This window comes from Hyperolius riggenbachi, chromosome 2, assembly GCF_040937935.1.
Source record: "Hyperolius riggenbachi isolate aHypRig1 chromosome 2, aHypRig1.pri, whole genome shotgun sequence".
Lineage (NCBI taxonomy): Eukaryota > Metazoa > Chordata > Amphibia > Anura > Hyperoliidae > Hyperolius > Hyperolius riggenbachi.
Window position 1 is genome coordinate 378,707,472 of NC_090647.1, and position 14,756 is coordinate 378,722,227.

Below are 14,756 nucleotides of genomic sequence, written 5' to 3' on the forward strand. Positions count from 1 at the left end.
TCCAATGCAGGGAGAAAGTGGCTGTTATGTAGTAGGAAGAGTTCCCATTTAAACACCCTGTGTTTGGGAGTCACACCGTATAGGTTTTTAAGCTAGTGCCCAGTGAAGAGGGTTCGCTGTCTTGGGGGCTAGAAGGTGCAACATAGCCAACAGTAGTACCAAGAAGGGAAGGTATGAAGGTAGGAGAGAACAGGGAAAGTTCCACACCTCTGGTGCAAAATCGGGAGATCCGGGAGTCTTACCGGTGCATGAAAGATGAAAAAGTCTCAATCGTCACTCACAGATTTGAATCATTCGTGGAAGAGGCGGAATTTCTCTGCCGCCTTGCTCGTGGTGGTTTAGGTAGACTTAAGGAGTCTGGGTCCCACTCTGGAACAGCAACCTGTGCGATGTCTAGGGTCGAGAAAAACTCCGGGAGATCCCTGGGGTGTCTTAAAGTAAAAGAGGTGTCATTCAGGCTTGCGTACAGATAAAAGGGGAAGCCCCAACGATATGTAGCTCCTGCTCATTGTAAGGCTGATATGATCGGCTTTAAGGCTCAACGTTGCGCCAATGTAGAGGGCGCCAGATCCTGGTAAAAGGTAACAGTTGCTCCATCAAAGTCAAATGAGCCGGCGGATCGTGCCGCTGTCATAATAGCATCTTTGACGGGGAAGTCATGAATGCGGCAAATAACATCACGGGGGGGTTCCGCGTTGCGAGGTAAAAGGCGCAGCGCACGATGGACCCTGTCCATTTTAATGATGGTGTCAACCGGTCTGTTTAACAGGCCATTGAAAATAGCCTGCAGAGAGGGCTGGAGGTTCTCCTGTCTCGTGGCTTCTGGGAGTCCCCGTACTCGCACGTTGTTGCGCCAGCTCCGGTTCTGTAGATCCTCAAGCTGGGTGCGCATATGACTCTGGAGCAGGGACTGCTTATCTCGGGATTCTTTTAAGGAAGCCACGTCTGCCTGAAGATCTCTCACCAAGGCCTCTAGGCCTGTGACACGCTGTGTCGTAGCTGCAATATCCGTTCTCAGCGCGGCTATCTCCTCCCTGGTAGAGCGCACAATCCGCTCGGTTTGTTGAAGCATGTCCTCTTTAGTGGGCATACCCCTCAGGTAAGTCCACATCTCCTACAACGCCGATGTTCTATCCGAGGTGCTCGGGGAGCTGGTTGGAGAAGGGCCTGAAGCCGGCGTGTCCGCCATCATGGAGGTGCTGCTCCGGGTGACACGCTGAGAGAAAAAATTGTCTAAAGGACCTTTGTTGGTCTTCTGGCTCTTTCGTCGCCTGCCTTGCCGTTTAGGCTTGCTAGGCATACCCCGGTGGGCTCAAGGTATAGGGAAAAAGGTAGAAAAAACGGCTATATTCCAGTGTGTGGTCGGGAGCTCAGCGTCCACACGTCCTTACCCGTCCATGGCACGCTCCGCCCCCTAGTTCTCTTTTTTTTAATATATTTTTTGGGGGAAATTTATTGGGCCCCCTGCCATTCGTCCTGTCGATATCGTGGTTTCTGAAAAAAAGGTTGATTTTCCCGCATGACCTCATTATCCAGGGGCGTAAATCTATTTTGGATAGGGACTCTATGCTCCGGCTCATATATGGGCTGGGTGGGACCCCATTGCCCCCCTCCCCCCATAACCCCACCCCCTTAAAGCACCCCAGGGGGTTTGCTTTGGAACTGTTCCAAAATAAGTATTTACCATAGGGCGCCCTCCTCCATAATAACCCCCCCTTCCTCTCGGTGAATAGGGTGGAGGTCCATTAGTTAAAGGATATTTTGGTTGTGGAACATTTATGGGGTATTTGGGTGAGGGAACTTTATTCTGAACCGGTGGTTTATTGGGGATATGTATCCCACTTCCTCTGCCAGCTTGTTCTTTTTGGCCCCCATTATTATTAAAGCCCCCCTGTGCCCCTTCTTTTTTGTCCCTATTTTTGCCACCTGTAGGCTTTCTGATTTTTAAAGCCTGTATATCCTTCACATAATGTTTCTGTTTATCAGTAATGATTTCCTTTCCACTACTCTTTAGAAATTCCTGTAGCTTATTGGATCTCTGCTGATACTCTTCTGTATGCTTCACCGGTTCCAATCTTCTTTTAATACTCTCAACCTCATTCCCCAACCTTTGCAACCTTCTAGTTTTTCTCTTTATCATAATATCCACCATTCCCAAACCACAAGTTTCCAAAAATTCAAACCATTCATCATTTTCTTCATTATCTTCCCCATCATTTGGGGAGATATCCCACCTCAATCTTTTAGGCACAATTTCCTTTTTCTTATACCTCTCCAAGGACGCAATGTCCCACCATGTTTGTAATTCTTTCTCCATCACATTCTGTAAACCTTTAAAGTCCTGCTCCAGGCTCACTTGTATCGGAAGTTAATCATTAAAAATCGTATCCAAATCAATATCCCTGTGTTTACGGAACTCAAAAACGTCCATGTTTATACAGTGGGTTGCAAAAGTATTCGGCCCCCTTGAAGTTTTCCTCATTTTGTCACATTACTGCCACAAACATGCATCAATTTTATTGGAATTCCACGTGAAAGACCAATACAAAGTGGTGTACATGTGAGAAGTGGATCGAAAATCATACATCATTCCAAACATTTTGTACAAATAAATACCTGCAAAGTGGGGTGTGCGTAATTATTCGGCCCGAGTCAATACTTTGTAGAACCACCTTTTGCTGCAATTACAGCTGCCAGTCTTTTTAGGGTATGTCTCTACTAGCTTTGCACATCTAGAGACTGAAATCCTTGCCCATTCTTCTTTGCAAAACAGCTCCAGCTCAGTCAGATTAGATGGACAGCGTTTGTGAAAAGCAGTTTTCAGATCTTGCCACAGATTCTCAATTGGATTTAGATCTGGACTTTGACTGGGCCATTCTAACACATAGATATGTTTTGTTTTAAACCATTCCATTGTTGCCCTGGCTTTATGTTTAGGGTCAATGTCCTGCTGGAAGGTGAACCTCCGCCCCAGTCTCAAGTCTTTTGCAGTCTCCAAGAGGTTTTCTTCCAAGTTTGCCCTGTATTTGGCTCCATCCATCTTCCCATCAACTCTGACCATCTTACCTGTTCCTGCTGAAGAGATGCACCCCCCCGAGGATGGTGCTGCCACCACCATATTTAACAGTGGGGATGGTGTGTTCAGAGTGATGTGCAGTGTTAGTTTTTTGCCACACATAGCGTTTTGCATTTGGCCAAAAAGTTCCATTTTGGTCTCATCTGACCAGAGCACCTTCTTCCACATGGCTGCTGTGTCCCACACATGGCTTGTGGCAATCTGCAAATGGGACTTCTTATGCTTTCTGTTAACCACTTCGCATCCAGACCTTGTTTTCAACTTATTGACCAGAGCAGTTTTGACAGTTTAGCTATGTCCCTATTTAATCAGAAATAACTTTATCCCTACTTATGACACAGAAATGAAATATATATTGTTTTTTCCAACACAAACTAGGCTTTCATTGTATGCCATTTTTTCCCTCAAACTATTTTACTTTCTATGAATTTTAATTGGAAAACAAAACAAAGAAAAAATAGAAAAAAAACATGCATTTCTGTTTTACCAATTCCAGTTTAAAAATAAAAAGTGCTACTGTAGATAAAAAACACAAATTTTGTTTGCCTATTCTTACTGCTTATCACAAAACTTCGATTATGTTCCTGTCACAATTTATGGTGAAGATATTTGATTCTGAAATAATGCTACAGAGTGTGTTTTTCACTATCAATGAGAAAATAAAAGTATTTTAATAGTAAAAATCAATCTCATTAGCTCAGGAAACTTATATTCCCATTCGCCAATTAGTCCTGCATCAGATAGTACCAAAAATGTGCACAGGAACAAGCCCAATCCTGCACAGCACTGCTTCTGCTACAATACGTATATCTACTGACCTGTGGCTTAGATGAAGTCCCAGAGGACGTATATCTACTGACCTGTGGACGAAGTGGTTAATAATGCCTTTCTTCTTGCCACTCTTCCATAAAGGCCAACTTTGTACAGTGCATGACTAATAGTTGTCCTATGGACAGAGTCTCCCACCTGAGCTGTAGATCTCTGCAGCTTGTCCAAAGTCACCATGGGCCTCTTGACTGCATTTCTGATCAGTGCTCTCCTTGTTCGGCCTGTGAGTTTAGGTGGATGGCCTTGTCTTGGTAGGTGTACAGTTGTGCCATACTCCTTTTATGCTATGGATTTTTATGCTATGCGAGTCCCGCTTTCTATTTTTAAGGACTTTTGGTTTTAAGGAGCCCAGTGCCCAGGTGTTTTGGAGGGCTGATAAGCATATTAACAAGGGACACGGGAAATCCTATACTACCTATCTGTGGATTGTGATTGCGGCTTCTTTGTGGATTGGAATATAATTGGAGTATATATGTGTTCTTTTGGAGCCAGCGGATCCTATGTGACTGGTGAAATCATTTTTTTCTTCAAAGTATCAGTAAACTGTGTTATGGAGCGCAGACCTCTGATCTTTTGGTTTTTCAAACATCTGCAAGGAGTTTGTATGTTCTCCCCATGTCTGTGTGGGTTTCGGCACTCCTGTTTCCTCCCACATCCCAAAAACAACCAGATAAGTTAATTGGCTTCCCCCCAAAATTGACCCTAGACTGATGCATACACTACACAATACATACATAGACATATGACTATGGTAGGGACTAGATTGTGAGCCCCTCTGAGGGACAGCTAGTGACAAGACAATATATACTCTGTAAAGCGCTGCGTAATATGACGGCGCTATATAAATAGTTAAAAATATAAATAAAATTAAAAAAACTCTGTCTTTGTGCGACACAGAAAAGTTGAACGGATGGCCTCTACATGCCTGGTTCCCACCATGAAGGAGGAGGTGTGATGGTGTGGGGGTGCTTTGCTGGTGACACTGTTGGGGATTTATTCAAAATTTAAGGCATACTGAACCAGCATGGCTACCACAGCATCTTGCAGCGGCATGCTATTCCATCCGGTTTGCGTTTAGTTGGACAATGACCCCAAACACACCTCCAGGCTGTGTAAGGGCTATTTGAACAGGAAGGAGAGTGATGGGGTGCTGCGCAAGATAACCTGGCCTCCACAGTCACCAGACCTGAACCCAATCGAGATGGTTTGGGGTGAGCTGGACCGCAGAGTGAAGGCAAAAGGGCCAACAAGTGCTAAGCATCTCTGGGAACTCCTTCAAGACTGTTGGAAGACCATTTCAGGTGACTACTTATTGAAGCTCATCAAGAGAATGCCATAAGTGTGCAAAGCAGGAATCAAAGCAAAAAGTGGCAGATTTTCAGTTGTTTCACACTTTTTGGTTATGTACTATATTTCTACATGTGTTAATTCATACTCTGGATGCCTTCAGTGTGAATCTACAATGTTCATAGTCATAGAAAATAAAGAATCTTAAATGAGGTGTGTCCAAACTTTTGGTCCATACTGTACATGCTGTCAGAAATGTGGAAACATTCCCGGAAAACCGTACGCGTTAAGCGCGAACGCAAAAGACGAAAGACCCGGGAATCACACGGCCAAAACGGCCCTGCAAGTGTGCACCCTGCCTTAAAGGGAACCTAAACTCAGAAGGATATGGATTTTTCTTTTTAAAATCATACCAGTTTCCTGACTCTCCTGCTGAGCCTCTGTCTCTAATACTTTTAGCCACAGCACCTGAACAAGTATGCAGATCAGGTGCTCTGACTGAAGCCAGACTGGATTAGCTGCATGCTTGTTTCAGCCACGACTGCAGCCAAAGAGATAAGCAGGACTGCCAGGCAACTCGTAAGGAAACAGCCATATCAAGAAACAGTTAAGGTGAAAAAAAATATCCACTTACCTGGGGCTTCCTCCAGCCCCTGGCAGCCTATCTGTCCCTCACCGCAATTCTGACTCAGTTTCCTATGCCGGCCTTATCAGGTCAGCATCCTTTGCGCCTGAGCGTGGCGCACATGATCGCGCTCACATGGCCTGGAGCATATTGTGCAGGAGCAAAAGTACAGTGAAGAATGTTCAAGGCCATGTAAGCGAGCATGAGCGCAATCGGCGCAGCCATGCACTTGCACAGAAGATGTCGACCTGGCAAGGTCGGCACCAGCATCGAAGGGGATCCCTGGACACTGGAGCTGCGTCGAGGGACAGATAGGCTGCCAGGGGTTGGAAGAAGCCCCAGATTGTCACTTTTAAAGTGCATAGTTTGCGCATGCGTGTGCACGTGTGGATACGCGGGTGCTCGAGCATGTGCCCGTCCGTGCACATACCCGTGCATGAGTGTCAGAAATACTGGAAGTTTTAAAACCTCCATTGGTCCATTAACCTCCTTGGTGGTTATCCTGAGCTAGGGTCTGGGCGGAAAACCGCAGCTAAGAGCAGTGATCCCGACCTCTGCTCGGGGTAGCCGCCGGAGGCTGAATAAAGAGCAATGCACGCAGCGGGAGCGTTTCTACATACCTCTCAGCTGGCATTCTTCATCCTCTCCTCCGGGGATGTGCTTCCTGATGGTGAGATCGTCGGCTGTCGTCATGACAGCCCGCAATTTCACTTTAGAGTTGGAGCGCCACCCGGAGGACTGAGGCTTAACTGCAGCGCTGGAGCCAGGGAGGTGGGTGATTGCTGGACTGCTGCAGATCTCCATGGCAGCATGTTTTTTTCCAGGTTTTAGGGTCTGAAAGGGTGCAAAAAAAAAATTGCACCGCTTTTAGACCCTAAAATACGGAAAGAATCAGAACAGGGACCAAATGGACGGTGGTCCAGTAGTGGTTAAAGTATATGCACTCAGCTTACCTTGCTAACAAGGATTTAGTATATATACAGTATATATTCAAGACCATCATTGATGGAGACCTTATACTGTATGCTTGCAAGGGCAGGGCCCTACTCCTTGTGTTCCTCATTTCTACAGCAGTAATTCTACTACAGTAGAATCCCTTTATAGTAACCTTCATGGGACCAGGAAAAGTAGTTTACTAAATCAGAATTGGTCATACATTGTATATTTTAATAATTGTATATTTATACAGACACATTTGCTGGGACCTGAGTCTACTATATACAAAGATATACTATGTAAGCGTTTACTATAATGATATTCTACTGTAATTGAACATGTGCTTGTATTTGCTAGATTTTTTTTCATATCATGCATGAATTCTGTATTTTGTATGTGTGTTGCTGGAGGTTCCAGCTGCACTGTGCATGAACCATGTATGGATTTACAGTAGTAATAATGCATCACAAAAAAATGATGATCTACTGCACATACTACATCTGCTGTATCTTTCATCAGCTGGGCAGAGCGCATCATTCTGTGATAGTGCAACTATTTTTCTCTGTGTTGTGACTTTAATTAACCTTTAGGTAGAGAATAATCATTTCACAGATTGCAATAGCCAAAAAAGATCAAACATTTAAAAGGAATACTTAAAGGGAACCTAAACTGAGAAGGACATGCATTTTTCCTTTTAAAATAATACCACTTGCCTGACTCTCCTGCTGAGCCTGTGTCTCTAATACTTTCAGCCACAGGCCCTGAATTAGCATGCAGATCAGGTGCTCTGACTGAAGTCAGACTGGATTAGCTGCATGCTTGTTTCAGGTGTGTGATTCAGAAACTGTTGCAGCAAAGAGATCAGCAGGACTACTAGGCAACTGGTATTGTTTAAAATGAAACATCCATATCCCTCTCAGTTTAGGTTCCCTTTAAGACATGCAAAAATATGAGTTTTACTCACCTGGGGCTTCCACCAGCCCCCTGCAGCTGTCTGGTGCCCACACAGTCTCCATCAGATGCTCCTGTCCCCAGCCGGCAGCCACTTCCATTTTCGCGACAGGCTGGGAACGCCTGGGAAAGCAGTATAGAGGGTGCTATTGCAGCCATGAACGCGAAAAACCACTCGCGTTCCCAGCCTGTCACCAAAACCGGAAGTGGCTGCCGGCGGGGGACAGGAGCATCTGATGGAGACTGCGTGGGCACCAGACAGCTGCAGTGGGCTGTTGGAAGCCCCAGGTGAATAAAACACTTTTTTTTTTGCATGACTTGTGTCCCTTTAATTACTTAATAATAGATCAATATTAACCTCCTTGGCGATAATCCCAAACTAGGGTCGAGGCGGAAACCCGCAGCTCAGAGCGGTAATCCGGACCTGTGCTCGGGGTAGCTGCCGGAGGCTGTGTGCAGAGCAATGCGCGCAGCGAGCGTTTCTACATACCTCCCAGCCGCCATTCTTCTGCTCCTCCGAGGCTCTGCTTTCTCCTGGTGAGATCGTCGCCTGTCATCATGACGACAGCCAGCAATCTCATGTTAACGTTGCAGCGCCACCCGGATGATAAAGGGGAAACGGCAGCGCTGGAACCAAGGAGGTGGTTGTGGAACTGCTGCAGACCTCCCTGACAGCATGATTGTTTCCAGGTTTTAGGGTCTGAAAGGGTGCAAAAAAATTGCATCGCTTTTAGACCCTAAGGGGTTAGTTGCACGTGTTCCTGGAAATACACGGTGCGTTTTTGCGGCTCGATTCTGCCGCCCGATCGATTCCCCGCTCGATTCCGTGGGCAATTCTCTCATCTTCCGCTCGTTTATCCTTATCTTTTTCCATTGTCCCCATGCGGAATCGAGCGCGGAAACGATCGGGCGGGATATCGGACGTGTCAGAAATGATCAATCGAGCCATCTAAATGGCTCTAAATCGAGCCGTGTATTCCCAGCATTAAATCCAGAAAGAAACATAACGCCAAGGTGGTTAATGCAGATGAGACAAAAATAGCAAGCGTTAGAGAGCCTTTTTAAAGGATTTCACAGAGAAATGCAAAACAAAATGAGGACCCTCCAACTTACCTTTCTGTAGGAATCTTCTATAGTGGGGTCATATTTTTCCACAAAAATTCCCTGAACAAACTGCACTGTCTGAAAGAAAATAAAAAAAAATGAAATTGCATACAGCATTTTCTAATGTGAAAAGATAAATGCTAAACCTTTAACTCATTTTAAAATGACATTTAGTTGACATCTCTCACGAAGAGGTACACAGCTACCAGAAATTATGCTTTAAGGACACCCAAGGTAAAGTTTTTTGTACAAACTGAGGGAGCAGGCATGTATGGGCAGGAGTCCTCATGCCACCTCCTCCCTTGTAAATGCCCCAGTAAGTGTACCATGTCAGGGCCAGGTCACACTACTGCCAGCCTAGTGCTTGCACCATAATGCATACCATTACATGGGGTATTTACAAGGTAGAAAGGGGGGGGGGGGGGGATAAGGAATGCTGTCAATACATGCCTGCTCTCTCAGTTTGTACAAAAGACTTTGCCTCAGGCATCCTTTAACCTCCCTGGCGGTATCCCTGAGTCAGGCTTGGGGTGGAAAAAAGCAGCCAGTAGTCCCGAGCCTGACTTGGGGTAGCCGCTGGGAAGCTTGTGCAGAGCCTTAGGGCCCTTTCACACCGTGGCAGTGTGGCACATTGTCACAATGCTACTGCGGTGCAATTAAAGTCTATGGGGAAAATCACATTACCTGTGTTGCGTGCGCCAGAAGTCCTCAATCTGACGCGCTTCCAAGACTACATTACCACGCGTACCTGCATCAGGACTGGAAGTCATGTAAGTCTATGTAAGTCTATAGCAACGCGCATCAGTGTGAATACCCACCGCAAGTTTTACGAGCCGCGCATGCTTTTTTTTTTTACAACACGCTTCCGCGCAAGTCATAGCTTGGCCAGCAAGAAGTGAGCGTCACTTCCTGCTTGGTCGGGTACCAACAGAGAATACCGTACCATATATATACTGCCACAGTAAGGCAGTATTCCCTGACGCCCTTTTTTGAGTGGTGCGGCGGGCAATTTGCAGTGTGAAACCGGCCTTAAGCACAGCGGGCGTTTTTACTCACCTTCCCCGGAACCCAGACACTGGCAGCTACTCTCCTCTCTGTCCTTGGAGGCTCTGGATCCCTCTGGTGAGATCACTGTCTGTTGTCATGACGATGCCGGCAATTTCACTACAGGGTTAAAGTGCCACCCAGAGGATGGAGGGAGAACTGCAGAGCTGGATCCCAGGAAGGTGAGTAAGTGCAGGGGCTGCTCAGGTTCTCTAGCAGCATGATTTGTTCCTGATTTTAGAGTCTAATGCTAGGCATACACGGCTCGTTTCTTCTTATCAATCGAGCCGCTGATGGCTCGATTGATAATTTACGACAGGTCCGATTGCCCGCCTAATCGATTCCGCACTCGATACCGGCGGGCAGAATAGAAAAAACGAAGCGCTGATTAAAAAGCGCCCGCGGGGACGAGCGGGAAACTATCTGGGCCGACGAGCGGTGACGCGCCGGCATCGAGCCGCTCGCATAATAATTTCTAGATCAGGCATGGGCAAACTCGCCCCTCCAGCTGTTACAGAACTACAAGTCCCACAATGCATTTGCCTTTATGAGTCATGACTATGGCTGTCAGACTCCTGCAATGCATTGTGGGACTTGTAGTTCCTTAACAGCTTGAGGGCCAAGTTTGCCCATGCATGTTCTAGATCCTCCTTGTGCTACCAGAAAACTTCTGACCCATCAAGTTAAGGATTCCACAAGGGAAAACCATGTACATAGGATTCAATATTTACTTTCCTACTGACAAACTATTTAAAATGACTGGATTATGTGCGGTTTGGAATTGAATTCTGCGGCAGACCGATCAGTAACAATCCATAGAAAACTTTTTTAAAAAAATGTGCATTAGACGTGCTAGAAAAACGTTGCACTGTGTACGTGTGCAGCTGACTGATCAGTAATAAAGATTGGAACAGGATGCACACCTGTGTGCAATTTGTGATGTTCCTGGTCTGTTGGCTCAGCAGCACAATAAACCACTTGTCATATAGAAGAAGATAAAGCTGGCACCATCAATGATGGTGCCGGCTTCATCTTCTTCTAGCTGACTGATCAGTATACACAAAAGGCTAAGGGAACGACGGGTCAACCGGAAGAACCATCTCACATGCCTGTAGGTGGTTTATGCTTTTCCTGTCAATTACATTTTTGGAGACGGAAGCAACTGATACCGTAAAATTCATCATTTCATATAGACCAGAAAATGTATCAAATGTGCAGGTTCAAGAACATTTGGGAAATAGTGATCACAACATGATAATGTTTGATCTGGTGACTGACATGCCGCAGGACAGCTGGACAACTAAAACTATGAATTTTAGAAAAGCAAAGTTCAATCAACTCAGTCAGGCACTAAGTTTAGTGAACTGTGATAATGTGTTACAAGGGAAGGACACTGAAGGGAAATGGCAAGCTTTTAAAATTATTCTCAATCAATATTATAGTAAATATATCCCATATGGAAACAAAACGTCTAGGAATAAAAAAGGCCTCTATGGATGAATGGATAGGTTAGAGATAAAATGAAGTGGAAAAAGAATACCCATAAGGTCCTAAAACAGGAGGGGACTGAGGCTGCATTAAGCAATTATAAAGGTGTGCAATAAAAGGCAAGACTAAATAAATTAAAAATAGACAAGGCACCTGGCCCGGATGGCATGCATCCTCGGGTCCTAAGAGAATTAAGTTCAGTTATCGATAAACCCCTTTATCTTATCTTTTGTGACTCTCTCAACTGGCAGAGTTCCAGTAGTTTGGTGTACAGCCCACGTTTTCCCATTAAAGAAGGGCAAAAAAATCAGATCCAGGAAATTATAGACCTGTAAGCTTATCAGTTGTATGCAAACTATTTGAGGGATTACTAGGAGATACTATACAAGACTTCATAGAAGAAAATAATCTTATTTCTCAGCATCAGCATGGGTTTACTAAAGACGGGTCCTGTTTGACTAACATGCTCAGCTTTTATGAGGTAGTGAACGCTAATGTGGATATTGGGAATGCTGTAGATGTGATATACTTGGACTTTGCAAAGGCCTTCGACAATGTTCCCCACAAAAGTCTGGTGCAAAAGTTGAGGATGCAAGGACTGGGGAAGAGTGTGTGCATGGATAGGGAACTGGCTAATGGACAGAAAACAAAGCGTTGTGGTCAATGGATCATATTCAAAATGGGTGACTGTTAGCAGTGGGGTCCCACAGGGGTCTGTACTGGGTCCAGTTCTCTTCAGTTTATTTATTAATTCTCTAGTAGATACAGTAGAAAGCAATGTTGCTATTTTTGCAGATGATACAAAATTGTGCAGAGTCATCAATTGTCAGGAAGATCGTGACATATTGCAACAGGATCTGGATAGGATGGCTATATGGGCACATTAATGGCAGATGAAATTCAATGTTGAAAAATGTAAAGTCATGCATGTGAGGGCGCAGGCTGGTGTTGTACTTTGTTTTCTGGTTGAACTCGATGGACGTACAGTATGTCTTTTTTCAACACAAATAACTATGTAACTGCTCACAGATGTTATTGTATGTGCATAGCTCAAGTTGAAAGGTGGATCCTCCATGAATTTAACCCCTTCAGGACCAAACTAATTTTCACATATCAGCACTGCTCCCATTCATTCACCAATAACTTTTTTACTGCTAATCACACCTATAATATCTATATATTGTTTTTTTCAGGACAAATTATGCGTTTAGTGTGTGACAATTTTGTTTAGTAATTCCCTTATTCTCAATGCATTTTAAAGGAAAAAACAAAACAAAAAATAAACACACTATTTCTCCATTTACATCCATTATAGCTTTACAATAAACAAACAGTGCTAACTATAAGTTAAACCCACAAACTATATTGCTTATTCATCCTGGTTATAACGTTTAGATTATGTTCCTAGCACAATGTATGGTGACAAAATTGTATTTGGAAATAAAGGTGTCTATTTTTCAGTTTTTTGCTTTCTCATTGTACACCATCGATTATTAAGAGCTTATATGCAAAAATAAGTCTTATTTTGGTACAAAATATGCAAAAATGTAATTGCCCTTGATTCAGTTTGTGACTAAAAAGAATACACAAGACATGGGCATCAACCCTAAGACTTTCTAAACTCTATTCTACTACTTAAAACGGTTGAAATTTTTGCACATATCTCTCTTGTAGTTTTGCTAAAACTTTCCCAAATGTAATCATAATTTTGAAAATTACATTTTAATGTTGGATTGAGTTTGTTCGCATCTATTTTTTATGTGATGTGTGTCCAAGCTTTAAGACCCACCAAAATGTATTCTACAACTCGTCACGGTGAAAAATGATACCACATGTGCCTAATTTAGTAACAAACTGGTGGTGCACTCTCCGCAAATACACTGGACATTTAAACGTCCTGTTGTCATTAAGTGGTTAATTTGTGTTTACGAGCACATCCCACAGGTAAATGACACACCTAGATATTAACAAGATCTAAAAGAAAATAAAAATGTTACAGACCACACAAGCAAGCTCATGGTGAACCGGAACTCCTAGGAGGATGTAAGGGGGCTTCAAAGGACCAAAAAGCGGTTCTGAAGGTGTGGTTAGCTTACAGGGACAGGGACACTGCATATTCAGCAGTGAAGCATTCTGGGCGAAATCATATACTCACTCCAATCTGAATACAGTATAATCTCATAGTAAACTCCCAGGGACCAAGAAAAGTGGTTTACTATATCAGAAGTTTACTTTATCAGAAATTGTCTTAGTCATGGCCCAGCACACCCTTTTGGAGGTATAGTACAAGAACTTGCACATTTGGTGGACTACAAGGTTAAAGTGAACCTCCAGACTAAAAATCGACTTAGCAGCACTGAAAAGGCTTGGTGTTTCTTTAACAGTTTCACAGCATCAGAACTTTGTTTCTCTTATACAAGCCTCATGTTTAGCTGCACAGAAGAAAACTGCCCGGGCTTTTTTCCTCTGATGCTGTGCAAAGCATGATGGGATTTCTGATGTTGTTCTTGTTCTGCTGTTTTGGTGCAATTTTTTTTTTTTTACATTTTGAATTTGACATTTGAAGCCTAGTGTGTGCAGCTCGGAGGGGTTATCAGGGCACAGGACAGTTGGAACTGTGTCTCCTGCTCCTTGTTGCCTCCTTTCAACCAAAAAGATGGCTGCCCCCATGACAAAGATGGCAGCCCCCATGAATCACAAACATTTGCCTGTTTTTTTAAAACAGGGTGGGTAAGAGATTATATTACCTATATATTCTAATTAACATAACTGATGTAACTTGATGACAGTATGTTTGTTTAGGCTGAAGTTCCCCTTTAAGTATACCTTAGGGCTGCATAGCCAGGCGGGAATAATTGCTGGTATAGTATCCAGGACTCCTTAACAATTGCAGCCGTGACTAAATAGATGCAGCCACTCATTTCCTGTGAGTGGTTTAGATACCTCCATGATGTTTTGCATGTGTCCTGCAAAACTTTCTGCTCACACTTGAGCCAATCATGAAGCCTCCAATACCTCCGTGTGCGGGACTTTGCACTCTCCTCTCCACAGTTTTGCAAGGGGTAGACCCGCTCTGATCTTCACTACAAATTAAAGCAGCCAGTACTGCACTCCACACGCTATCAGGAGTGTCACTGCTAACAAGGGAAGAGATACGAGGGAGTGCATACAATCCCGTGGGAGGACTAGGACGATACTTCTCTCTGTGATTGCAAAGTGGAAGTGGTAACGTTGCATCCTCTTGTTTACACTCACATTATTACTCCCTCAGTGTGGAATAAACAACCCAACTTTAATGAATAAATGATCAGTAACGAGATAAAAATTGCACTCACTTCTGTGGGCCCTAACTCTTTTAGGACCCACTGGCTGAAATCACTTTTCCCATGCGAGCTTTAGGGATCTTGCCCACTCTCA

General features: G+C 44.2%; 1 protein-coding gene across 2 annotated transcripts in view; it reads right to left on the bottom strand.

Moving 5' to 3' along the window:
• RAP1A (RAP1A, member of RAS oncogene family) overlaps positions 1-14,756 on the bottom strand; it is a 221,457-nt gene that overhangs the window by 73,495 nt on the left and 133,206 nt on the right. For both annotated transcript variants that reach the window (XM_068269744.1, XM_068269743.1), the window contains one exon: positions 8,817-8,885. In XM_068269744.1, coding sequence (XP_068125845.1) covers positions 8,817-8,885 — 69 coding nt within the window. The remainder of the gene's footprint in view (positions 1-8,816; positions 8,886-14,756) is intronic.